This window comes from Danio rerio, chromosome 25 (genome assembly GCF_049306965.1).
Source record: "Danio rerio strain Tuebingen ecotype United States chromosome 25, GRCz12tu, whole genome shotgun sequence".
NCBI classification, from domain to species: Eukaryota; Metazoa; Chordata; class Actinopteri; order Cypriniformes; family Danionidae; genus Danio; species Danio rerio.
Window position 1 is genome coordinate 23,924,649 of NC_133200.1, and position 27,852 is coordinate 23,952,500.

A 27,852-nucleotide genomic window follows, 5' to 3' on the forward strand; every position below is an offset into this window, starting at 1 on the left:
TACTACCACTGGTGTTCAACAATGAGACAAAAAGAAAACAATTCAAGCATACTGATGTGCATGTAGATTCTCGTGAAAAATATATTTGAGCTTGAAGGCACATTGCACTACCAGTAATGGCCTGCTGGTTGCAGCAGATAGTAATTGTGCCTTTAAGCATTTTTCCCTACCGAGTTTTTTATTTATTTATTTATTTTTGCAAATTCAGTGAACCAGCGACATGTTTTTTAAATAGGTTTTATGAATAGCATGTATTTAATTTGCTTTAAAATATATTTTACTTATTTTGTTGGTCATATTTTGTCTTCAATTCTTGTGTGTAAATGTGAAATGATGTGTCTTATATCCCACCAATCATTTAGGATTTACACTCTGAGAAATAAAGGTACTGGAGCTGTCACTGGGGCAGTACTTTTTCAAAAGGAACATACTTGTACCTGAAGAGTCTTTAATGGTACCTCAAAGGTACTTTTTAGGTAAATTTGAGGACTAATGTGGACTTTTGAGGTACCAGTGTGGACTCTTTAGGTACAAATATGTATCTTTTAAAAAAGGTCTTGCCTCAGCGACAGCTCCTTTACCTTTATTTCTGAGAGTGAATAGTGTGTTTACTTTAATGTGTATATATATCTACATGAGGGCTATTACTTAGTACATATTATGCAAGTATATATGGGGTCAGGAAGCAGAGTTAAGCGATAGTTCACCCAAAATAAAACACTTACAAACTATTTACTCTCCCTCAAATAGTTCCTAACCTTGTATTACCTTCTGTTAAACAAAAGAAGATACTTTGAAAAAAAGATGAAAATGTGTAACCATTAAATTTCTTATCAGGAAAAACAAATATTATGGATTAAATATATTATTATGAGATAACAAATATTATATTAAGTTTGAAGCAAGCAGTGCAACATGTTTTTGGTGCATTTATTGTGAACATCGTTTTTCTTAAACAGTTCTTGTGAGATGAAGGTTAGATAAAGTGTTTTGTGTTCAAAAGAAGAAAAAAGATTTGTGTCAAATGAATGATGAGAAAATGATGACAGATTTTTTATTTTATTTATTTTTTTATTTTTTTATTTTTTTGCTGTGAACTATCTCTTTAAAGAAAGCTACTGTATTTTTTGACAGGCTAAGGACTTAATGTCATGGCATGTCTTATTTTTGTTTGCAAAATGCTGTTTTATGTACTCCAGTTAAAATAACTGGGTTAAAAATACCCCAACATATAACCCAACTATAGGTTATTATAGCACCTTCTCACACTGTAAAAAATCTTAATCTTAATCAAATTTTTGAGATCAGAGTTGAATTTACTCATAAAAATGACTCAACTGCATGTTTGTTCAATGAAAGTAAAAACATTGTTCAGGAGCCTTTCAATTTCGATTACTTAATTTGAGCATTTAGTAAACAATAAAGAGTTGAGTTAACTTAAAATTTTAAAGCCACCGGCTGCAAAGAAATTTGAGTTTTTGCTTCTGTTGAAGTTGGGTCAAAATTTTCAGTAAAGTATTCTTGACTTAAACCAGCTTTTTCAGTCAACTTAAAAGAATTTAGCACAACTTGCAGCCACTGAAGCATAATAGACTCAAAATTTCTTTGCAGCCGGTTGCTTTAAAATTTTTACCTCAACATTTTATTTTTACAGTGCAACTATTGGTTATTTTAACCCAATGCACTGGGTCCTATAAAATTATATCCATCATATAAAATTTAACAATATAATTTTTAACAATTAAGAGTGCTGGTGAAAGGGATATAAAAGTCACATCACAGAGAGGTCATTTGATTCAAAGATAACAACAATGTTATTGCATTTGGTGTCATGGTGGCGCAATGGTTAGCACGATCAGAAAGTCGCTAGTTTGAGTGCCCACTGGGTTAGTTGGCATTTCTGGAAGGGCATCCGCTGCATAAAACATATTCTAGATAAGTTGGTGTTTTTTCCGCTGTGGCGACCCCTGATTAATAAAGGGACCATGCCAAAAAGAAAATGAATTTTTGCGTTATGGCTTAGATAAACTTTATAAAGCAAAAACAACTTTATGTATGCATGTTAATACAGCTGTTCTGTATCAGTTAAATCAGTTGACTGTTGAAATTAAAATATTTTAACCCAACTGGTCGAGTTATTAAATAAATAACCCAATTAAGGTAAACAAAACAACCTCAAAAGCACCACATATCTAACCCAACTGGTTGAGTTATTAATAAATAACCCAACAACGCACCAACTATTTTTTAACTCAACCACTGGGTTAAATGAACAACTCATTGTTTTTTAGAGTGGTGATGTATGGCAACTGATGATATGGCGGTGTCTCTTTGTTTTGAGCTATAGGGAGGCGGTGTGTTGTGCTGACGACACCCTTTACCCACGACCCGATTGGTTAGTTCGCACTAGTATTATCTTCAGCACCTGTCGAATTTGGCCCATATACGCAGAGCGAATGATGATTAGTAGGGTGCATTCTTGCAGGAAAGCAAGAATATTAGCTTCTTTTTTAAATATCAGCCTGAATATTAATTAATCCAAGGTTTATTACGTTTATTCGACATCATATATTTGAGGTTATGCTCGTTATCATTTATCATTACATATACTTCAAGCATTTGCAGCGTGACACCGATTACGGTATTCGTTTTTGTGTGATTTACTGAGCAGTGTTGAGTCAGTGATTGATCGCTTGTATCGCGCGTGTGTACGTGACGTCTGAATGAACTGGATTCCTCGACCAACTTTCAAATCGATGTTTGGGAATTTGAAACTGTCGGATTCTGTGACGGCTCTTTTCAGCACCTTGGTTAGTTCCTTTGAGGTAAACTCGAACCATATGGCAGACGCACGGACAAATTTCAGCTGTTTTTTATTCCTGACCTATTCCCGTGTGAGTTAGGCGCTTTTTTTTGAACGACGAGGTCTCTGGACTGGATTGAACACCATCATATGAAGTCGCAATTTTGTTTACGACTGGAATTTCAAGATGATGATCACACGCTACAGACCGGTATGCAAGTTTCTTTGTGGCTTGGGTTAGAAATGTTTATGATGTTATATTACGTTGAAAATTTGCATTTACACGACGTTATATCGTTAATAGCATATGTGCTGCTTGTTTTTTAACTGATTTTCTGTGAGGAAGTTGTTAAGAAAACCTTACGAGCTTTTTCCAAAACATTGCTCTTGCTTGCGGGAAAGACCTCCTCTCCCATGTCAATTTCGTGAGCTTTATGTCGTTTTATAACCCACGGGACTACTTACAGCTTTAAATTTCAACACCTTTTTAGTTTTGACAAGATTCGACAGGATTCAGTGAATGAAAGCAAGTGAAAGATGTTCTGCGCATGCGCACTCAATTTAGAATGAATCCTGTGTTTAAATGGGGTAAAGCTCAAAAGATCAAAAATCAATATACTACAGCCAACTTTTCTTTACAGTGCTTGCGGAAATATGCAATTATATAGCTTTACAAAGAGACATTAAATACAAATAAATGAATTTAAATGGAAAAAAATAATATATATATATGTATTTAATAAGGCTTGAATTCATGATGTAAGATTCATAATGTTGCACACTAACAGAGAGTGTCTCAATGACCTGATGACTAAGAGCTTTAATCTGGTGTAAATAAAGGACGCTTGATGTGAACTACCGTTCACAGAATTTAATGCACACACAAGATGACAATAGGCACATTACTTATTTGTAAAATCACATTACTATTTGTGCTGCAAATTATTTCAAACCAAGTTAATCCATGATGATGTTGATGATGAATACATTGCTTTGGTAATCTTTGCTGAGAGCAAAAGATGGCAAGGAGAGCGCTAAAATAAAACCTCGTACTCCTGTCTCAATTGGAAACACATCGCAGTACTGTAGTTAAATAATCAGACATTTCTGGTTCACAGGGAATTGAATATATATTGACTGAAATAATATACTCCAAGGCCCACTTTTGATTGACCTGTCGAGTGGTGCAGATTATAGAGTCATGCTACTCATTTAATCTTCAGCAAATGCTTCTTTATGGGAATTAAATGATGGCAGTGCATTTAAGTTTCCGCTCCACTGCATCTGCTGGTCCGAGAACATTAAAAATGAGGTTGCTTACCTTGTTTATTTTTTAAATGTACTGTGACAGGAATGCACTTCAAGCAGATAGAGTCAATTTGCACGTTGGCTTTCTGAAATAACACATCCATAACACACCACATCTGTCTGTCTCCCCTTGAATATCTTATGGATCAACTTTATCCTCTCACCACCGTCATTAGGATATCAGAGTATTTGTATGGGTTTTTTTTACATTGGATTGTAATGATAAGTCGCAGACCCTAAACACTGTAGTATCTAATATCTGTATGGATCACGTAGGCTGTCTACACACTGAAAGGTGTAATTTGTCAAACAGCTACTTTTAATTGAGATTTATTTTAACAAAGCCTTGAGTGTTTAAGAAAAGCCTGTACTTGTATTGTAATGGTCTATAGACATGTACAGTAGTTTATGGAGTAGGGCTGCACGATTCTGGCCAAAATGCGATTTTTTTTTTGCTTAAAATCAACATCACAATTTTCTCATAATTCTGTAAATGTAAAACAAAGGTTCATATAGTAGGCTATTATATGGTAAAACAACAATAATAATATTAGTCCTAGGTGTAGGTCTACTGTTGGTAAAATGCTACATTTTGTATAGACTTCGAATGACTTTAAATACGTCCTGGTTGTTAATTCACAGTAAAGTGATTACATCAGAATATATTTATTCATAATGCTGATGTTTAATCATTATGTTTGAGACATATGTTTGTCATTTGTCATTGAGAAAATTATCAGACATTTTTTTCACTGATAAAATTAGACATTTGTCATTATCAGATTCCCTCTTGCATTATATTCAACATTGTATACTGTAGGCTAGAGTAGTTAAACCGATACTGTTAAACAATTAATTTCATTCACTACACTTTGTGTTCGCTATGAAAGATAAAACATATAAAATGCTTGTCATAATCATGACTTTAAAATGCAATATGATCATTTATATGATGTGCGCGGTTTTGGTTTCACTTTCACTGCCGAGTGCGGCTCATGTCATGAAAATGTACTTGAAAATCATACTTCCAGATCATTCTGTGCGAAAAAACAAAACATTATTTACAAATTTGTTAACTGTCATTCACAGCCTATGCAGGTTCTGTTCACTAAAGCAGACATCATCGGTGGGCATGCACGCATCCTCTCAGTAGTAAACAAACAGTGGGTCAGCTCATGTGTGATTTTGCAGCCGTGAATAGGTCATTACATGAAGACAGAAATGACATTTTTGGGTAAATTACACCTTATAAATACAGTTTGTGACTCTTTCAACACCATTTGAAGGTGTCCATTTTGTTGAGCAACAATGCATATAAAACAATGTGAAGACTTGTGCGACTGCCTTTATGGTTCTCTCCTGACCGTGAAAATATAATTGGCTGAATTGTAGGAAAGATGATTTAAGATTGTGTGTAGGATTGAATTGAGATCGCAATTTTTCCGATTAATTTTGCAGCTATAGTATGGAGTCAATCTAGGGAAATATATACTTGCAGAATAAAAGTAAAATAAAAAATAAATAAAATAAAACAAAACTTTTTGTAAACAAAAAAAATTAGTTTTAAGCAAAAATAAATAAATAAATAAATGCAAGTCTCCAAAAATCGCATAGCGAAAATACACTTTTGAAAAATAAAAATAATTTTGCTAACAAAAATAAAGAACTTAAAAGGGAAAATGAAGTTTTGAGAAACAAAATGAAATTTGCTAACAAAAATCAAGCAGTGCAAAAAAAAAACCCAACAACATATTTGCAAAAAAAGTTTTTAACATTGTCATAACAAAACCTGTCCAGGCACTTGCAATGCTCATTTTAATTAGTTTTTAGTAGGGCTGTGTGATTCAGGGAAAATATCTAATTGTGATTTTTTTTTTGACAGATATTGCGACTTCATTTTGATTTGCGATTTAATTTTGTAGCCAAGCTTCAGCTCAATAATCTGTATCGAAGCTTCTTACTGCTAAAATGGAAGAAAAAAAAGGAACTTAAAAGATATTAAGCCTGTGGTGCTTTTTTAGGTGCTGGTTGTTGTATTTCCTCATGCTGTGGAAACAATTCTGCGACAACAGATTACAAATGACCTTGTTTTGTATGGTGTCTGTGGCTTTGAAACCAAGATATTCGCATCTACCAACATGCTGTTTATTTTATTTTTATTAATTAGTCTATTAATGATCCGAAAGTGGCAGACACCATCATCCCACTCATTTGCGCTTTTCTGTTAGTTTTTTTTATTGTGGGTGTTCAGCATACTTCGGTTGCAAAATTCTGATTGGGCAGAATAAAAGCGTGCTCACTCAATTGGCTAGTAAGACTGTCCCACACAGACGGCAGTTACGCATTTGCTCTTGGTGGGCGAAGTTAAGCAATATTTATTTCATATCGCAGCCTTTTGTTATTTAGCTAATCACAATGTTTAAATTGTGATTTGTGATTCGATTTTGATTAATCAAACAGCCCTACTTTTTAGTCAACCTTGAGTTTGTGATGCTGTTGTTTACTTTGCACTTAATGTTTCTGCATGTTTCTCTTTGTGGCCCTGAGTTGACAAGGGGGCGGAGACAAAGGAACTTGGGCATTTTATGGCAGGCCAGGACATACTGGGCTGTTAGACCACCTCAGTGATACTGTGTATCCAGGTGATGACATTACTTAAATGGAAAATATTTTAAAAGGCAAATATTTTAGTATTTTTCTTTGCACTGCTTGATTTTTATTTGCAGTTCTTGTTTAGTTTGCACATTTCATTTTTATTTCTCAAAACTTAATTTTCCTTTTGCAGTTCTTTATTTTTGATAGCAAAATTAATGTTTATTTGTCAGACATTAATTTTTGCTTTGCGATTTTTGCAGATTTGCATTGTATTTTTATTTTTTGCTCAATACTTTTTTGTGTTTGCAAAACTTCTTTTTTATTTTGCAAGTATATATGTAAGTATATATATATATATATATATATGGCCCTAGATTGACTCCGTAGTAGTGTAGTAGTAGCAACATTTATCCAAATTTAAAAATATATAAACAGTATATAAACAGTATGAAACATCTGGAGCCATAGCTTATAAAATTTGCATTTAAAGTAAATATTGCGAAGTGTAAAAATAATATAAATCTAATTTTAAGAAACAGCTCAGCCAAAAATGAAAATGACCCCTCAATTTACTCACCTTCAAGCCATCCTTGGTGATTTGTTTTCTGTCAAACTAACACACTCTGAGTAGTTTTAAATTTTATCCTGGCTCTTCCATGCTGTATAATAGTGTTGGATAGTGGCGTTTATTTTGAAGCTTCCAAAAGCGAATAAATCTGTTGTAAAACTAACCAATATGCTGCCAGGTGGTTAACACACGTCTCATGAAGCAGATTGATGTGTTTTTCTACCAAAATTATTTCACATTTTTAAATTATTAACCAATCAATTACTTTGGTGGTGGCAGAATAAATGTTATGCATGACTGACGTACATTATATGACATATGACTCTTGACACATGTGTAGGGGAAGCTCTGGGAATAGATTTGTCTCACGGCAACCACTTGCCACACAGTTTGTTTACCACAGAAGATGACAACAAACAAGGAAACTAGTTTGCTTGTTGTTACTGTATATTGGTATAGAGTATACTGCTCTGCTTCATTCATCGTATATGTCAGTTGTGCATTCAACTTCTACCAGAAGTCATTGAGTGAAGTGTAAAATGTTACAATTAGAAATATATCTGTTATAAAAACACATCCATCTGCTTCATCATACATGTGTTAATCCTCTAGCGGTGTATGGGTTGGTTTTGCATGCTTATATTTATGTGCTATTGAAAGCTTCAAAATAAAAGCCACTATCCAACCCCATTACACAGCACGGGTAAGCCAAAGTTTGTGGTGGGTGAGTGAATTATGTGGTAACTAAAATGTTTGGGTGAACTATTGCTTTAACAATTGCATGCTGTTGGGGATGTTTTCATCCACTCTGAGGTGATTTTGAGACTTAATTTGGTGACATTTTTCTCTGTGTTTCAGAAAATAGAATGATTTTCGGTGACAAATCCTATTCTGCCACATATTTTGGGAAAATGCTTTGGAATTTTTCAAAAACTCAACAATATACTCTATGCAAACTGACTACCCTTGTTATGCTCAGGGCGGTTTTGCCCTGTTGACTTCCATTATAATGACATTTTTTGGTTTGAAAGCCATGATCATATAATCATGTATTCTTCATTGTTGGTGGTTTCCCTGTTGGGAAGAGGTAAAATTTGTGATTTTTACTGTTGATCATCAGTTACAGTGGTGCAAATAAAAAATAAGCAGCTCAGCTCTCAGAATATAGTAAACATAGTAAGTGTATTTATGCATGCATACTATAATGTGCTGTTTTACTCCACAGAGCTTCATACTGTATAAAAGCCAGAAACCTTTTTGGGTTAATGATGCTAGCTAATTATCGACAGTTACAATGACAAACTTTATCTCTTCTCAACAGGGATGCAACGATTAACCGATTTCACTATTAACCGCGCTTTCATTTGTCACAGTTAATTAATCGTAAAGGCTTTTTAACAAAGGCTAATATCCACACACACTGGATTAACTATGGCTCAGGCTATTAACTAAGGGCCGTTCATATGTAGCATCTTTTGCAAAGTTAAATTTGTTTTATTCATTTACTCATGCTCTCCAGGTGCTCCTAGCTGAAAGAATGGCTCGAGCGCACCACGAGTCACGTGACAAGAACTGGCCCGATCAGCTTCATACTTTGTATGGAGTATAAACATTTCTACTCCAAAGATAAAAAAATACAAAATTAAAAATACTAAACAATTTTGTAATATAGTAAAAGTGCCTTTGAGACCGAGGTTCAGCAGCCTTTGACTACATTTGTTCTCTTTAAAAGGCAAATACTGATAACTTAGATTTGCATTATACAAATATATACATGACGGTTCATATGACTGTGGCTATCCCGGATTAGTAACTGGATTAAGCCGAAAAGAAAATGAATTAATGAAAGAAATATATATTTGTATTTATTCAAATTTTTTCATTTATTTCCAGTGTAAAAATTATTATGGGGGCATGGCAGTGGCGCAGTAGGTAGTGCTGTCGCTTCACAGCAAGAAGGTCACTGGTTCGAACCTCAGCTCAGTTGGTGTTTCTGTGTGGAGTTTGCATGTTCTCCCTGCCTTTGCGTGGGTTTCCTCCGGGTGCTCCGGTTTCCCCCATAGTCCAAAGACATGTGGTACAGGTGAATTGGGTAGGCTAAATTGTCCGTAGTGTATGAGTGTGTGTGTGAATGTGTGTGTGGATGTTTCCCAGAGATGGGTTGCGGCTGGAAGGGCATCCGCTGCGTTCTTTCTGGATAAGTTGGCAGTTCATTCTGCTGTGGCGACCCCGGATTAATAAAGGGACTAAGCCGACAAAAAAATAAACGAATTAAATTATTATTATGTTTATATTATTGCTTTGTGCTGTATTAATGGGTTATATGCACAGCTAGTGTTTTTCAACCATCTGGTAGGGTTGGGCGATGTCGACCAATTTGGCATCGTTTGATGTCTAATGTAAAGCATTGTGATGGACAAAGGCATCATCGTCATAGGCTGTTGTGAATTATTTAATAATAAAATAAATAATAAATAAGTTATTAATCAATTCATAGCAAATTAAATATTTGTAGCCAACCTTTTCAACTACCTGACCCACATAGTCTTTGTTTAACATATAACCAAATCAGAAAGAAATAAAGATAGGTTAATCACAAATTACCACCTGTCAATCACTTTTTCCGTGGGACATGATGAATAGGCAGAGTGATCTGTGTCGTCATAATGGCGTCGACAAACTTGGTGCACAACCAACAGGAACCAACCACCAGTATTTGAGGTTTACACTAAAATTACTAAGTACAAGTGTGAAAGCGAAAGATTGAAGCAGTGCACTGACGCTGTGACACGTTACCTTATAGATTCAATAGACTGAAGAGTCGTTAGATAGAGACAAGACTAATTAAATATCACGTTTAACAACTAAAGTGAGACGCGATCCAGCGGTACATTTTTGATAAATGTGTACTGCTCTCTGGGGTTTTGTGCTCAAAGCACCCACTGACTGCTGGAGCTCAGACACGTACATATGCTGCAGCGCATGACCGCGTGTGTGTGTGTGTGTGTTTGTGTGTGTGTGGTCATGTGATGTACGTTTTCAGCAGTATATAGTGAACGGAGAGCTTTTCAGAAATTCTTAATGAAACGCCAGTGTGGACGTAGAAGGTTTTTGTTCTAAAATGCCATTTTAAAACCAAGACGCATTAGTGTAAACGTGGCCTAAGTGTGTTTTTTTCATGAGTGGGTTGCTGCTGCGACAGTGGTGGGGTAAAGGATCGCGATGCCGGCTCAGCAGCATGATGTCTAATAGCCATCGGCGATGGATGATGGCATCGTCTATTGACCCAACCCCACCCTCCTGTAAAAACTTTATGTGACTATTTTCAATTTCAGAAGGTTTCTTTTACCGCATTGATGTTGTAATGTAATTCAAATACAATTAGTTAAATAGACTTCCGTCCATTTGGTTGTTAAAGCTTAAAAAAGATGAAAAACAGCAGGCGGCGTCATTAGCAGCAGGCCAGCGCAGAAATATTGGGGTAAAATTAATTTCCATATTTTAAAGACATACTGTGGAAAAATAAAATTTAATGTAGTGCTTCTTGTTTGGTCTGCTAAATATCGGATTTCAGCCAGGTAGTGCTGTTTTTCGAGGAAATTAGATCTTAAACGTGGGGATTTTGTATAGGATGACAATTAACAGGAAACCCTGGGGCTGGCTGACTGAAATTATGCATATACACTACTGGTTACTAAGCAGCAATAAACAACACTTTAAAATATAAGGAATTGTATTGACCTTATTCTAAAATGCGGAAGTGTGCCTGTTACTGCGATTGTCTTAGGACTTCCGATTCAGTCGCCTATGGAAGAATTAACTAGGAATAATAAACGGCAGAAAATGGTCAAACTGCTTGCTCTACAAACAAATGTTTGCATGACTATACAGACCAAGTAGAATAATATAATAAAAAAATATCAAATTGCAACATCAAGCAGCGTAACGAGCAGTTTTTAACGTCAAAAAATTAATGGAAGTGAATGAGACCGGAAGTCTTGAGCCAAAAAGATGCAAATGGCAGCGCCCGCTCGTCGGCGGAGAATAAGTTAAATAAACTAGTAGTGTTTTTTTTGTACGGTGGCCGGGAAGTGCAAAACAACATTACAAAGTTTGAAACACTTTTACAAAGCTTGAGAAAAATTTACATTTTGAAAAACATTTTTACTTATCATCAGACACAATTACATAGGAAAAACAATTTTACCAAGGACAAAACAAATTTACATTTTATAAAACAAATTAACAAGATGCAAAACACTTTTACAAATCCCGAAACAAATTTACGATTACTGATTCCCTACGGAAAGGGAATGTACCACACCCCGGAAGTGACGTAGAATGTACCAGACATCGGTAATGTAAATTTGTTTTGTCCTTGGTAAATTTGTTTTTCCTATGTAATTGTGTCTGATGATAGGTAAACATGTTTTTCAAAATGTAAATTTGTCTCGAGCTTTGTTAAAGTGTTTTAAACTTTTAATTGTTGTTTCGCACTTCCCGGCCACCGTAGTTTTGAAATAAATGAATGCATAATTATCATGATTACCATGAAACTGTGATTGACTATAATCGGACAACCAAAATCTACAATCGTTGCATCCATACTTCCCAATAGGGAAAACCACCAACATTCAAGAATGCATAATTATTTGGTGTGATGACTTTGCATTCATAAAATGCGATTATAATGGAAGTCAAAAATAGCCACGAACACAAGAAAAGGGTAGTAAATTCGAACAATACAAGGGTTAAACTGTTAAACTTGAGCCACATTACCTTCTAAAAATCAACATCAGCCTTTAAAAAAAACCTCAAATCATTATTTCTGTGTGACCTCAATCCTTAGCCTTTCGTCCTTGAGCTATTCCATAGTTTCCTTTGTTTGTGAATGCCCTCACAATCCTGCTAAAACAGTCTTTGCTTATGGTGAGTCAGTTCACATCATGAACATGTTTAACATCTCATGGCGTGAACCTCACTGTGACGTGCGTGCAGGTTTTTCAGTGCCGCCTGCAATGCAATTCCTCCCCCCCATCCCATCTCCTCTCTCTTCTATCATTCTCTCTCTCTCTCCTTCTCTCTCGTCTCATCACACTTTCATGCACACACTCCGCCATACAGCAATCCTCCCACAAGGTCAACTCTCAGCTCTTGATCACCGCAACACCGGCAGATCGCATCCCGATCACGCAAGCAGAGATGCTTTTTGTGTTTTAACACCATAAAGCTACTGCGGGTTATTTAAAGCATGCCCGTGAGCCGTGGCTCTGCCGCTGGAATCCGATGCAGGCGTCCCCCTGTCGGACTGTTTGGATGTGCTCATCCCATGCAGAAGCGCAGTCGTTGTTGCACTCTACCTGTCTAGCGATACACTCTGGCTGATATCCTTCCACCTACAGCAAGGATGTAACGGCTTCTCTGTGGACAGATAATGCACTGAGAGGATCTCTTTTATCTCTTTTCCCCTCTGCCGGATTCACCACAGAGACCAGACACCACCATGTCCTTGGCGTTTTGCGGCAACGACAACAACTCGGCTGCGTATAACGTGGATGCCGGAGTCCTGAACAACGGCTGTTTCCTGGACGCCCTCACAGTGGTGCCGCACGTCTTCCTGCTCTTCATCACATTTCCTATCCTCTTCATCGGTGAGTGTCAATGACAGGTGAGAGAACTAGCGCATGCTGGAGTGACAGATCTCTCTTTAATGTAATTATGCTAACAGACAGTTTTGGGTGTAATTAGTTACAAAGTAACTAGTTACTATAATTAGATTACGTTTTTGCAGGAGAAGTAAAGTAAGAGATTACTTTTCATTTTCAGGTCAGTTACTTATAATGTACTTTTTTAAATACTTTAAATTCAATAGTTTTGGATCAATCAATTAAAAGGAGCAGAGTAATGCATTTGGGTTTGAGTCCCAGCTGGGTCAGTTGGCATTTCTGTGTAGAGTTTGCATGTTCTCCCTGTGTTGGTGTGGGTTTTCTCTGGGTGTTCTATGGAGCTGTTAATATTCCAAAACAATCTGAATTTGAATTGTTTTAATTTGAATTATTGACAATTGTAATTAAATAGATCTGAATTTTATTATGCTGTAAAAAATGTTTTGAACTTGAATTTCTCAACTTGACTTTGAGGGTGCTTTCACACCTGCCTTATTTAGTTCGGTTAAATCGCACTAGAGTTTGTTTTCCCTCTTGGTACGGTTCGTTTGGGCAGGATGTAAATGTATTAATTGCACTCAAGTGCGCACCTAAAGCGGACCAAAAAAGAATACCGAGACCTCATTGAAGAAGGTTTCAAACGAAACTTGGAGCGGTTCGCTTGTGGTGAGAATGCAATCCGAACTAAAACAGACCCAACCGTAAAAAAATACTGTGCCTTTTTGGACTATTCCAGTTGCCGTATGCCAATGCGCTGTGCATTATGGGATGTGGAGGAAAAATATTTGTTTACAGCACATTAAACAGAGAGAGAGAAAAACATTACCTGATGGATCGTTGGTAATATTTCCAGAAGATGACCATGTCGCTAAATTAATTCACACCTCCTCCTGAAGGGACGTGCGATGCGTCTTCGCTGTTTGGAATGCCTTAAAACATTTTTTTAGCCGCAGTCTCTTTCCATTCTCAAAATGTATAGTTTGTCTAAAGTGATGTATACAAACAATATTTTATACTATGAGCAGGGATACAATCAGCCAGCACAGTCGTCCCTCCATATTCAAAAGCGATGTTTGTGTCTGCCAGTTTGTTTACCTGCGGGAGTACCATTGGCATTTTGCCGAATGTAAATTCTGACCAATTGATAAGCAGTTTAGGAAATATGTTCAATAGCCTGTTGATTTTGTCACATGACTGCATTTTAGTTCTTTTCAACTGGTTAGGGCCAAAGCAATCAGTGTGGAGCGAAAAAGACCCAAAGACAGCAGAAAATGCTAGAATGTATCATTTGTTGCCCTCGATCCATACCAAATGAACTGAACTACAGATGTGAAAGCACCCTAAATTTCTTAACTTGAATACTGAATCGTCTACTTTTCCCTGTTGATCACCCCTGACTTTCTTTCTGCTGAATCTGAATTTCACGATCTGAATTTGTGGTTTTGAATTTTAGGATATTGAACTTGATGTTCTCAATTTTTGAAACTGTATTTTAACAAAACTGGATATCTGCAGTCTACGAATTCAGAACACAAAAACTTCTGAAATTGAAAATACTTATATAAAAAAATTATCCGCCTTAAAAAATTCAGAAGTTCAAAAATTCAGAAGTTCAATAATCAAGTTAAGAAATTCAGATTGAAATGAAGAAATTCAAATTCATTTTATAAAAACGTTTAACAGCATTTAAAATTTCTGATTTTTTAAATTAAAATTGTCAATAATTCAAATGAACACAATTTAAATCCAGATTGTTTTGGCATATTATTACCTCCATAGTGCTCTGATATCCCCCACAGTTAAAACCCATGCAGTATAGGTGAATTAAATAAACTAAATTGTCTGTAGTGTATGTGTGTGCATATGGGAGTGTATGGGTGTTTTCCAGTACTAGGTTGCAGCTAGAAGAGCATCTATGTTAAACATATGCTGGATGAGTTGGAGGTTCATTCCACTGTGGTGACCTCTAATGAATAAAGGGACTAAGCTGAAGGAAAATGAATGAATGAATGAATGAATGAATGAATGAATGAATGATTTAACAGGTAGATTGAACATGCTTGAGAAACAATGAACTGAGTCAGAAATCAATGTATGCATGAAATATTGAAACCAAGGGGTATGAAAGTTTCACATTATACACCATCTGCAACAGCAGCATGGCTGCATATGGAAGTCAGGAGATGCACAAATAATTTTTTTCTGTCATTATTGCGAAATTTTACAACAAACAAGCACATGTTTTAATACATTCATAACAGTGTTTAAAAAAAATGATTAAAAAAACCAACCCAGGCTCATTCTGGAAATGTAGCCTAGCAGACCTTTCTGGAGAACGCGAAATACGTCCCGGGAAGTACTTATTTGTACAGCTATTGTTTTCTTATTTGTTTTGCTATTGTCGTCTGTCCGACTGACTAACTGAATGATGGCCGACCCAGCCACCCTCCTCCTCCTCCTCCTCCCCTAAACCCAAGCAACGATTTGCAAAAGTCATCCAGAAAAAGAAAAGCCCTCGTCTGATTTTGACCGTGTTTTCGGATTTCACCGCATTCTCGCCCCATTATAAAACTCGTTCGCTTCATCTTTTGGATTCTGTTTTTTTGTCTTACCTGATTACTGGAACTGCTCTTCAGAATGACCTTGGATTGAAAAAATAATAATTTAAGCACAAAATAAACATAAATAAATTGCTCACTGCTTATGTAATATTATGAAATATGTCAATGAAACAGCTTGTAAATAATGTCACACAGCATTACATCAACCTCAGGCAAGATTTTCAGTGTTCACAGATTATTAGTTTGTTTGAGAAATGAAGACCTAGAGAGAATTTCTGTGAACATTTTCACTTTAAAAGTGTATATATATACATATAAAAAAATTAAAATGATCTAGTAAAATATTATTTACTGTCATCATGGCAAAGATAAAATTAATCAGTTATTAGAAATAAGTTATTGAAACTACTATGTTTAGAAACATGTTGAAAAAAATCTGCTCTCTGTTAAAAAGAAATTCTGGAAAAAAAATAAACATGGGGCCTAATAATTCAGGGGGGCTTATATATATATATATATATATATATATATATATATATATATATATATATATATATATATATATATATATATATATATATATATATATATATATGAAAAGTTAAGAGACCACTTGAAATTTTACAGGATTTACTGTTTAATGTGCTTGAGTAAAATGCGCACAAGCACTCACGCACATCAGGCGCTCAAGCACATAACTATAAATCACAAATCCAGAAAAACATAGAAAAAGGAACACACTGAACTGTTTTTTTGTGTACTTTAAAGTTACACCCATAAAAATAGATATAGTCGTCTACTTTTTGAGTGATGATTTGTGTGTGAAAGGATGAGAGAAACAAACAGGAAATGATAAATGATGTCTTTGAATACATTTCAGAACATTTGGCTCATTCATTACGAAAATAAACGCTGCATAATTGATCATTTGGCATCAGTAATGCGTTCGGCCAACCACATAGGGAGACCAGCATAGTGTGTGTCAATCCACTTTGGAAAGCATTTTTATTTTAGACAAACAAATGTGACCTTAGTGGTGGAATGTACAGCTGAAGCCATCATGCTGTCAGAGAGTCCGGTTACAGGAAGGATGACAGTCGATTTGCCATACCAGAGGAGTCAGAACGACATTAAACAATCCCACTAATGTCAGTGGGTCAGGGAACTAACCTGACACCTAGTACCAAACTTTTTATTGATTTCCCAGATGATTCAGAATACTGTCTGATTAATTAAATAACAAAAAACATTTATTTATTTATTTATTTATTTATTTATTTATTTATTTATTTATTTATTTATTTATTTGTTTGTTTGTTTGTTTGTTTGTTTGCTTGCTTATTTTGTTTATTTACTTGTTTATATATTTAACTTTTATATATTGATTTACTCATTTATTTATTTACTTTTTTGTTTTGTGTATTTCATTCTGTCATTTAGCAAGTGTGCATTATATTAATCAAAGTAGACTGTGGCTAAATCTGATTTCGGCTACTACTCAGGCAGTACTGCTTTTGAATTTGAATTTACTACTCGACAGTTTAGTACTCGAAGTACATTCTATAAAGTATGAATGTGAGTAGTATGAAGGTAACTCGGACGTACAACATCTGCCTTTTTGCCATCATCACATGACCTACCCACATCAATTGCGCTGCATTACTCCCAGTGCATTATGTAATAGCGCAGCCTCCATTGGATGTGCACTTCAGAATCTCGCCAGAAGTACTAGTTTATCCTGGTACTTCTTGCATACTGATTTTCGAATTCTGTGAATTCCGATATACCACTCGGCTCGCATACTGTTTTTAGCGTGCTATATAGTATGGAATTATGATTCTTTTGAATTTTATAATGATACAAGAATTAGCCAAGATTACAAGTTGTATCTGAGTGCAAGTACCTTGGAGTTTTAATTCAAATTTTTCATTTAAGTCTCAGGTTAAAAAGGTTTGTAAACGTGTCAGATTCAGTTTAGCAAATTTTTGATTTATTAGTGATCAGATGTCACGTGAGGCTGCCCTAATCTATTATCACTCCATGATTATTTCTCAGGGCGAGGCAGTGGCACAGTAGGTAGTGCTGTCGCCTCACAGCAAGAAGGTCGCTGAGTCACTAGTTCGAACCTCGGCTCAGTTGGCGTTTCTGTGTGGATTTTGCATTTTCTCCCTGCCTTCGCGAGGGTTTCCTCCGGGTGCTCTGGTTTCCCCCACAGTCTAAAGACATGCAGTACAGGTGAATTGGGTAGGCTAAATTGTCCGTAGTGTGTGTGTGAATCTTTCCCAGAGATGAGTTGCGACTGGAAGGGCATCCGCTGCGTAAAAACTTGCTGGACAAGTTAGCGATTTAATCCGCTGTGGCGACCCCGGATTAATAAAGGGACTAAGCCGACAAGAAAATGAATGAATGAATGAATGAATGAATGAATGAATGAATAATTATTTCTCATATCAGTTATTGTTTAACCACTTGGTCCCAAGCATTACTACTTTGAAGCCACTTGAATCATTATACAAACAGTCCATGAAAACTCTTAATAAGAAATCAGTTCAATTTCACGATTGTTTAATATTAAAGAAACACAACCTGCTTAGTTGGGAAAATTTAATTAAATATGTACATATCTGTTTAATGTTTAAGACCCTAAATAACCCGACTTCACCACTAAATCAGTTTGTGAATATAAAAACGACTGCTTACAGAACGACTAGAGGTGATGAAAGAGGGGACTGTATTATTCCTCTCAAAAAGTAAATTCAGTCAGTCAGTATTTTCAGTGAAAGCTGCTAAAGAATGGAACTCCATCCCACCAACAATTAGAAGATCATGCACTTGCCAGGATATTGGAGCCCAAACCATCACTGATCCACCTGGGTGGTACGATTCTTCAGGGCTTCTCCATACACTAACTCTCCCGGATGTGGAAAAGACAGTGAAGGTGGACTCATGAGAGAATAATACATACAGATTTTTGCTGCTGGCACCTTCGAAAACTGTCATTTGGCATTGGCACAACTGACCAAAGGTGTGGTTATAGCAGCCCGGTCATGTATATTGACCCTGTGGATCTCGCAATTTATTGTTGCTGTTGTTGTTGTTTTTGTTATTAACGTTTTTCAGATTTAACAGAGTTTTAAGGTGTTTAAGTAAGTATCCTATAAAGAGTTATCGTCTAAAAATAATTTAATTTCATTGTGGTTCAACAGATTTGTGCAGTGCATCAAAATACAGTTACCTCTAAATTCCCTTGTCATTGAATTACACTTATGGCAACCTTCACTTGGAAACCTTAACCTTTCTGAGTCCTGCTTTGTAATCTATTCTAGTTTAATATGTATAATAATTAAAATGTACCACAGCCATTAAAGAAGCGACTCTTAGGGAATCAGAAAATGTTATATTAATCTAACTTTTAAATTTATATAAATCCTGTCTTGATAATTCTTGAAATTGAATGTATCATTTCATAATATATGCATCATTTCTCAATATATAATTCAAATAATCATCTCCTAACTCTAACCCTAAAATCACTTTTAATATGCAGCACTGTTTGTGTAGTTGTTTGGTTTGATGTAGGTTATTATCTTCTTACATATATATCCAGAACTTCTAGAAATCAGTGCTAAAATCCGTCTCAGTGATATTTCAACAACTTGTAAAATGCATTGCCTAGATGTTTTTTGACAAATAGACCCTTTAATGCTATAATAAATAGCACATTTCGGACTTCACATAAAAACGCCTAACAAATCTGCTTTCTGTATGTTGTTCTTTACTAGGGACTATGATGCATGGAAATCCTAATTATTCCTCAAGGATATTTCACATTGCTTTCTGTCAAAAGTTATTTATTTCTTTATTTTATCATTCCACTGTAGGTTGGGGGAGTCAGAGCTCCAAGGTTCATATCCATCACAGCACGTGGCTGCACTTCCCTGGACACAACCTTCGCTGGATCCTCACCTTCATTCTGCTGTTTGTCACCGTCTGTGAAATAGCCGAGGGCATCGTTTCTGATGGGTGAGATGAATCTATTGTCTGTCTGTCTGTCTATCTTTATATTGTGACAGTCATAAAGAAGAACAACACCTACTGTAGGTCATTTTGACCATTCAAATTTTTTAGGTTTAGAAGATTTTTTGGATTGTGACATTCTTTTTATGGCAATTGAGAAATATTAACCTTCATTTTTTAATGCAAAAAAACATAAAAAAATAAGCAATAAATAACAACAGCATTCATAATAATAATAATAATAATAATAATAATAATAATAATAATTATTATTATTATTATTATTATTATTATTATTATTATTATTATTATTATTATTGTTATTATTATTATTATTATTATTAGTAGTAGTAGTAGTAGTAGTAGTAGTAGTAGTAGTATAGTAATAATGACAGATACATTCAAGTATTTATTTAATTTATTTACATTATATCAGACTTGAAGGATGAAATTTTTTTTACTACATTTAATTTTCAGTTCAAATAATTACAAAAATTTTACTACAATATCATGACTGTGTTTGTCCACAAGATGCCACTGTGGTTCGCCAGCTACTCCCAGCGAACTACAGTGGCTTAAGAACTACATTTCTATACATTCTTTTGTGCACACACCCGTTCTGTCATATACACTGATTTACAACCACAGCTTGCTCTGCCGACCCCAGCCCGGCTCCTTAATCTGCCGACCCCAGCCCGGCTCCTTGCTCTGCCGACCCCAGCCCGGCTCCTTGCTCTGCCGACTTCAGTCCAGTTGCCTCCAGTCCCGCCGGCTCCAGTCCAGCTGCCTCCAGTCCTACCGGCCCCAGTCCAGCTGCCTCCAGTCCCGCCGGCCCCAGTCCAGCTGCCTCCAGTCCTGCCGGCCCCAGTCCAGCTGCCTCCAGTCCCGCCGGCTCCAGTCCAGCTGCCTCCAGTCCCGCCGGCTCCTGTCCAGTTGCCTCTTCAGCCGGCTCTCCTAAAACCCCCTGCCTTGTGTCTCCTACGGGATCCCACTACTTGGGATCGACCCCCTGGCTACTCCCTGGCTTCCTGCCGGGGCACCTGACCCACGGAACCCACCCTGGTTTGACCCTCCCATCCCTCCCCTTGTTCCTTCTCTACTGTAGTTCGCTGCCAGCTACTCCCAGCGAACTACAGTGGCTTAAGAACTACATTTCCATACATTCTTTCGCGCACATACCTGTTCTGTCATATACACTGATTTACAACCAGAGCTGTCTCCGTTCACCGTTGATTACCTGGACTATATATTCAACCATTCATCCTCTGTTTGTCAGTTGGTCGTTGTCGTCTTTAGTGGTATGTGTTCCTGATCTTGCTCTTTATCTTGTCATAGTTGTCTAAGTCTAGTTCTAGTTTTGTCTGTATGAGTTCCTCGTTTGTTTGTTTTGTGTGTTACTTTGTTACTTAGATTTTTTTTGTATTTTTTGTCACTTTCACTGCACAATAATCATTTAAATCTGCACTTGGATTCCCATACCATGACACTACAATATGTTTTAGTGCTCTATTTAGTACACCTAAAGTTAGCAGTTGGTAATTATTATATTTTTGTTTTTCAAAAAAAAAAATCCTAATTTCATCAAGACTGCATTTATTTGGTTAAAAAATAAAGTAAAATTGTATTATTATTATCAGTAGTAGTAGTAGCAGTAGTATACAGGATTAAAATATTAAAACATTCATTAAAAATAACTTTCTCCATTTTAATGGAATTATTTATATTTCTTTCAGTCATACAATTGTTTTGTTTTAGCAACCAATACTTTAACAAACATTCTTATATTATTTATGGCACAAAATGACTTTCTTTATTAATATTGACAATGTTTATCATTTGTCAAGCATTGATCTGCTTATTATTTTTTTTTAATGTATGTTAAGTTAATTCAGAATTATGGAGTTATAATAATAATAATAATATTAATAATAATAAATACAAATATGGAGCTTAGTAGGTATGACTAGGTCAGTTGGTGTTTCTGTGTGTAGTTTGCATGTTCTCCACCGTCTTCGTGTGGGTTTTCTCCCACAGTCCAAAGACATGCAGTATAGTGAATTAAATAAACTAAATTGACTGTAGTGTATAAGTGTATGTATGGATGTTTCCCAGTACATGGGTTGTGGCTGGAAGGGCATCTGCTTTGTAAATCACATGCATGAATGAATGAATGAATGAATGAATACATTTAAAAAATAGTGAAATGTAAATAAGGTCATAGTCCAATTAATACATTAGCAATGATTTCTAAATGGATATTTGTTGTTTTTCTATCTCTCTTTCTCAGATTTAATCAGTCGGTCCACCTGCACCTCTACATGCCCTCATGCTTGGCCTTCATGGCTGCCATTACATCAATCATCTACTACCACAACATAGAGACCTCCAACTTCCCCAAACTCCTGATAAGTATGTGTCAACTTTATAATGTCTTTTCTTGTTTCACATTGAGTGTTCTTTTATTTGTATGTAGCATATGTGCTTTTCATATATTGTAAAAAGTGACTAGTTACTTTTATTTTTTTCTTAACGTAAAAAGTGATGGACAACTTAATTTTGCATGTAGTTCATTTACTTATTCATTTTAATTTAATTAAATTAATCTTTATTTCTATAGTGCCTTTACTATGCAGATTGTGTCAAAGCAGCTTAACATAGAAGTTCTAGGAAATTGAAACAGTGTCAGTCCAGTTTTCAGAGTTGAAGTTCAGATTAGTTCAGTTCAGGGGTGCATTTCCAAAACCATCATTAGCCAACTAAGGTCTCAAGTTCCCTTGTTACAAAAATAGTTTGTTGATTTGCTGTTTCCCAAATTTATCGTTCCAACGAACTGCGTCGGAACCTTGTGCACTTGCAACAACACCTCTGGAGCTGTAGTTAGAAACTTGTTTCCTGACTGTGTTCCAGTCCCACTTATCCCCCCCATATGCCCTAATCATTTAGAACATTCTAGCATTTAGAACTTGGAATGATTAAAAATAAAAAATTATTAAAGTCATCACTCTTAGCTGTAAATTGTATATAGCATACGTTAATGCTTTTAATTTACAATATAGGTATTTTATTAAGTATCTTTACTGTATATGCAATGGGCCTGTTGGTTAGAACATTTCTGCAGTGGTTTGCATGTCTCAATTTGTAAAAGTAGACTTTAAAAATAAATAAAAAATTTAATAACTAAACAATATCCTACTTAATAATAATCATCATCATAATCACCATTAATATTATCAATAATATTATTAAGGTAGGATTTTAAATAAATAATACATATTACATTTATTTTTTTAAATAAATACCCTCATTATTTTTTATATGATTTATATATGAAATTAGAATACGTGTTTACTTTTGTAAGTGGTTTTATGTTTTAGAATAGATTATGTAATATTCTCAATAATAATTGTAAATGTTAGGCCCTATACAGTATGTGCCATTTAAATATTCAACTAATATGGAAAATGAGTGCATGTTTTAGCAAAACTAATATTGGATTTTATTTTAAATGCATGTGCGTGGAAAAAAAATATTATTTCCACAAAGAACTTATGAGATTCCTCTCTAAAGAAGTTGTTACACCACCCTGTTTAGAGCATCATTATGGGTGATTCATGTTATAACTAATGCAGTTCAATCGATGGCTCTGCAGCAGAGAAACTATTCATATAGATTAACTATTTTATATAGAAATTATTCATTTGAAGGCAACTCACTTTTTTAAGTCAGCTAATAGTCTTAAATGTACTAGGTTTACTCACCCTATTTTAGTAAAGACAACGAATCACTTTTGATGGAGTAATCTAAACTTTTTATATAGTGAGCTAAAGCACGACTCACATCAATGAGGCTATTACAGCCGTTTTTAAAAATTCATTTGTAATATAGGAAGAAAATATTTTCTACACATGGCTTTACACAGATCAAAAAATGGGTTACAGTCCTACTGATATTTTCCAACAACAGTTTCAATGCCAGTGACTTGCAACCCCCACTATCCTCTGAGGTGGTTTGAATATACAAACATTTGGAACAATAGCGCACACACACCAATTGTCAAAAGACCCCCTCAGGGGATCATGACCCCCATTTTGCGAACCACAAGTCTAAAGATTAAAGGGGGGTTAGGTCACTTGGTGATTTCCCAAAAATTTACTAAACTATTATACATTACTAGTTACATTAAAAACAACAACATGCAAATAAAAATTCATCAACCTTTTGATTTTTGTCCATTTGATTGTGAATTCTGGGTTGAATATATAATATTTACGAAACAGCATGACCATTAGTTACTGCAAATTGGGGTTTTTGTGGCACCATGTTAAGCTTTCTGACACCCTTTTGGCACCTTTTTGTTTAAAAATAAGTACAGGCCATGACTGAACAAGGAGGATAATCTCTTAATGTGGCGATCTCCAAATTTGAACCAAAAATTGACTAGATTATGCTACCAAACATTGTTCCCATCATCTCAGTAGGTAAATGTTGAAATTAAACCAGTGAATAAATTACGATAAAACATTATAGTGCATTTTTAAAGAGCCCCACTTTTACCCCTTTTACAAGATGTAAGATAAATCTAGTGTCTCCAGAATGTATCGGTAAAGTTTCAGCTCAAAACACCCATCAGATTATATATTATACAATGCAGAATATGCCCAATTTGGCCTCAGAGCAAAGTGGAGCTATTTTTGTAGTCTGTGCTTTTAAATACAAACGAGCTGGTTCTCCCCACTCACTGTTTCTATGTGCGTGACTGCATCATGTGCGCTATGTAAGATAAACAGCAGTCATTGACAGAAACATGGAAGAAGCAGAAATCCAGTTTAGGGTGCGAATTATAGGGGGGTTTGGGGGGGGTCCCCCTAATTAACACTTGATCCCCCCCTGAAGGACATCAAAACAAGATGTATGGGGGTCTGCCCTTTAATAGTTAGGAAATAGTTTGCTCTGAACTGTATCTTTAATAATATTAATAATTAAAAGAATAAATAACTTTAATATACATTAATATACATGCTGTGAATGCATGTTTGAGCCAAAAATATTAATTCATTTGTTTGAAATTGGCAAATCTAAAGCACCGACAGACAGTTCACAAGTGTTCACAAAACATATTTTTTTTAAAAAAAGTGTTTGTTGGTGTCTGTAAAACTAGATGCATATTTATACACTGGCTCGTACATGGGGGTTAAAGAGTAAAATAAAAAATCTGTGCAGTCTTTTATGGTCATCCATTTATAGGTACAGGAGAGCAAACCGGTCACCGTTTATTCAATGTCACAAATGTCATTGAGAATCAATTAATATCCCTCGAAACACTGAAAATGTAATAACAAGTTTGATTAATAAATTAGATGTAATTGAATTAAATTTATAAATTTGGTTCAGTGAGGCATATTACTGAACATAACCAAAAATCTTGACCCCCCTGATCGTTAATGTATAATTCCCTGATCTAGTTCATTAGTCAAAAATACCAAGTGAGTTTACTTGATGTATTTGTAGTGGAGTGTATTAAAGCCTTACTGAATGTTGAGTCACACAAATGCCGTTGCAAAGCTTGCAGTACACATGCACACACACACTTAACTTTGCACTGTTTTTGCTCTTGTATTGATCTTATTCTTCACATATGAGCAGGTGTCGCCATTGTAATCTTTTTGGCTCGAGACATTTGATCTCATTCACTTGCATTTATTTTTAGATGTTAAAAACAGCTCCTTATGCTTCTTGATGTTGCAAACTGATAATTTCTTATTATATTATTCTACTTTTAATGTAAAGTCTTGAACACACTTGTTTGTATAACAAGTAGTGTGACCGCTTTCTGCTGTTTATTATTCCTAGTCCTATAGGCTATTCTAAAACATATAAGCAGTATTATACATATATTGCATATCTGTATTGCAGAATAACCTCAATATTGTTTTACTGACACTATGTGTCTGTGCTGATTTTACTGTCTTTATTACAAACATGTAACCAATTTAAGTCATTCTGGGGGTGTAGATGATCACAGAGAGTTGGAACAGATCTTTTAATTCCAGTTTCTTTGCAAAGCCTATACTGTGAATATGTTTATATGCGTTACTACAGCGGCATGTTAATACACACCTGTCAATCAATTTGGTGGATGGGGAAAACCACAATCTTGCGTCACATTGTGGTGCGCCTCAAAATTATTAGGATTTGGATCCTGATTTAACGTCAGGAAAATAAATAAAAAAATGACACTTCACACTTGGTGTTTGTATCATTCCAATATGTACTATACCTACACACAAATCTGTCCAAACAGCTTCCAAAAGTTGATTTTGCATCATAGGTGCCCTTTAATTTTGTCAATGTGCTAGTGTTTATATAGGCCCATTGGTGTGTGTTGTTTTTATACTTAAAACCCAATTGCGATTCACTGGTTTTGTTATTTTGGCAGCTCTGGGCATTCAATATCCATTGACCGCAATTATTATTTGGGATGGCAGAACTTTGTGAAAAAGACACAAACCATATTTATCATAGAACATCTAGCTAGAACAACAAAATTTGGCCTTCTGAGCAGAACCAGCAGAGATTGATGCCTTTTAGTGCTAATGTGTGAAGAGAATTTGATGTCATTCATCATTATATTCACTGGCTTTCATTCACAGCTTTGCTCATTTACTGGGTTCTGGCATTTGTCTCTAAAACAATCAAGTTTGCCAAGTACACCGAGCACGGCATTGGACTGAGACAGCTGCGGTTCGGGATCACTGGCTTACTTACCCTTCTATACGGTCTCCTGCTGGCTGTGGAAATCAACGTCATCTTCAGTAGGGTAAATAATGTGTGTCTGTGCGGTTTCTGTTCCTGGTCAGTCTTTCTCAGTTGTTATCAGGGTTCCCACAGGCCATGAAATATAATGCAATTTTATTCAAAGTCAGGGAAAGTGGATATATTTGTGTTCTAGTCATAGAATGTTATGCAGTTTTGTTTGTCGAGTTAAATTGTAGTTTTCATTAACCAAAATGTCATTTTTCTATGTTGTATTTTTTTTATAAATACAGTATCATGCTGTTTTGTCACCTATTCTTATGGTTTGGTTATATTTTTTAGCTCATCAACTTGTAGTCACTGAAGTCAAATGCAATCATTAGACTGTACCTGTTATTTAAGGTTCAGAATATTATCAATTTAATTGTGGACTTACTATGTCCCTTTTAACAAAATGTAATCTAAATAATAAGTATCTAATGTCCCTAGAGCAGAGGTGGGCAAACTCCAGCTCCAACCCTAATCCAACACACCTGAACATGCTAATCAGTGGCTTCAAGATCACTAGAAATCTTTAAGCAGGTGTGTTTGATTAGAGTCGGAGCTAAACTGTGCAGGAGACTGGCCCTCCAGGACCGAGTTTGCCCACCCCTGCCCTAGAGTGTATATGTAAAGTTTTAGCTCAAAACACCTCATAAATAATGTTTTATAACTCTTTGAAACTGCCTCTTTTTGGCTTTAATCCAAATTGTGCTATTTTGGTGACTGTCACTTTAAATTCAAATGAGATTGTAATGTGATTGGGACGCTGACAACAGAGGTGCATATTCAAATGCAGGGTTTATTACACAGAGATTGGTCAGGGAAGCAACAGCTTGCAACACAGGGACAAACAGATGTATACAGGTAATCCAGTCGTGGTCAAATATCAGGCGAGTGGTCAGAAGGCAGACTACGTAAAACAAAGCAAGGTTCAAACACTGAAGGCAAGGAAGACACGTCATAATGTTTACAATCAGTAAAACAGGACTCAGCACAGACGTGTGTATGAGTGCTCTCTTTATAGTCCGGGTAATGAATGAATGAATGAGCTACAGCTGTGTCTGTGGTGTGTATAATCCATGGAACTCTGAACAGAGGCATGTTGTTAATTAATTAATTCCATCTTACCATTAGAGGCTGGCTATATTCACACACTGTCACCACAACTGTGTTTAAACCCCTCATAAAAGTTGTGTTTTGCATAATAGGTACCTTTTAAGAGCCTTGGGTTTTAAAATGACCACTTTAAAGGCTGGGTGATAAAAAGTAGATTACTGAAAAGCTAAGTTTAGATTTGTAAAACTACTATTGAGCTGTCAAATATGAAACAGGGAACTCTGCACAGTCACATAAACAGTAAGTACCTCAGATTTAGAAACAAAAACAAAAAAGAAAAAAAAAAACTAGTAAATGATCAACTGATGATCTGAAAGTGGCCAAACATTTTAATATTGCTATTATTTTAACATATTGTTTTAATATTAAACTATTAATAATGCTGGGCAATGATTATGATTATTCATGACTAATCCCATCTAA

At 35.5% G+C, this 27,852-nt stretch overlaps 1 protein-coding gene across 5 annotated transcripts in view; it reads left to right on the plus strand.

Moving 5' to 3' along the window:
- The first annotated feature begins 2,436 nt into the window (after positions 1–2,436).
- abcc8 (ATP-binding cassette, sub-family C (CFTR/MRP), member 8) overlaps positions 2,437–27,852 on the plus strand; it is a 129,631-nt gene continuing 104,215 nt past the window's right edge. For 2 of the 5 annotated variants that reach the window (XR_012399889.1, XM_005170687.6), the window contains exons 1-5: positions 2,437–3,014; positions 12,763–12,925; positions 19,383–19,524; positions 21,806–21,927; positions 26,169–26,335. Coding sequence is in view for 3 of the 5 variants with exons in the window: in XM_005170687.6 (XP_005170744.1) it covers positions 2,991–3,014; positions 12,763–12,925; positions 19,383–19,524; positions 21,806–21,927; positions 26,169–26,335 (618 nt within the window). In the remaining 2 variants the exon portion in view is untranslated. 5 annotated transcript variants of the gene reach the window in all.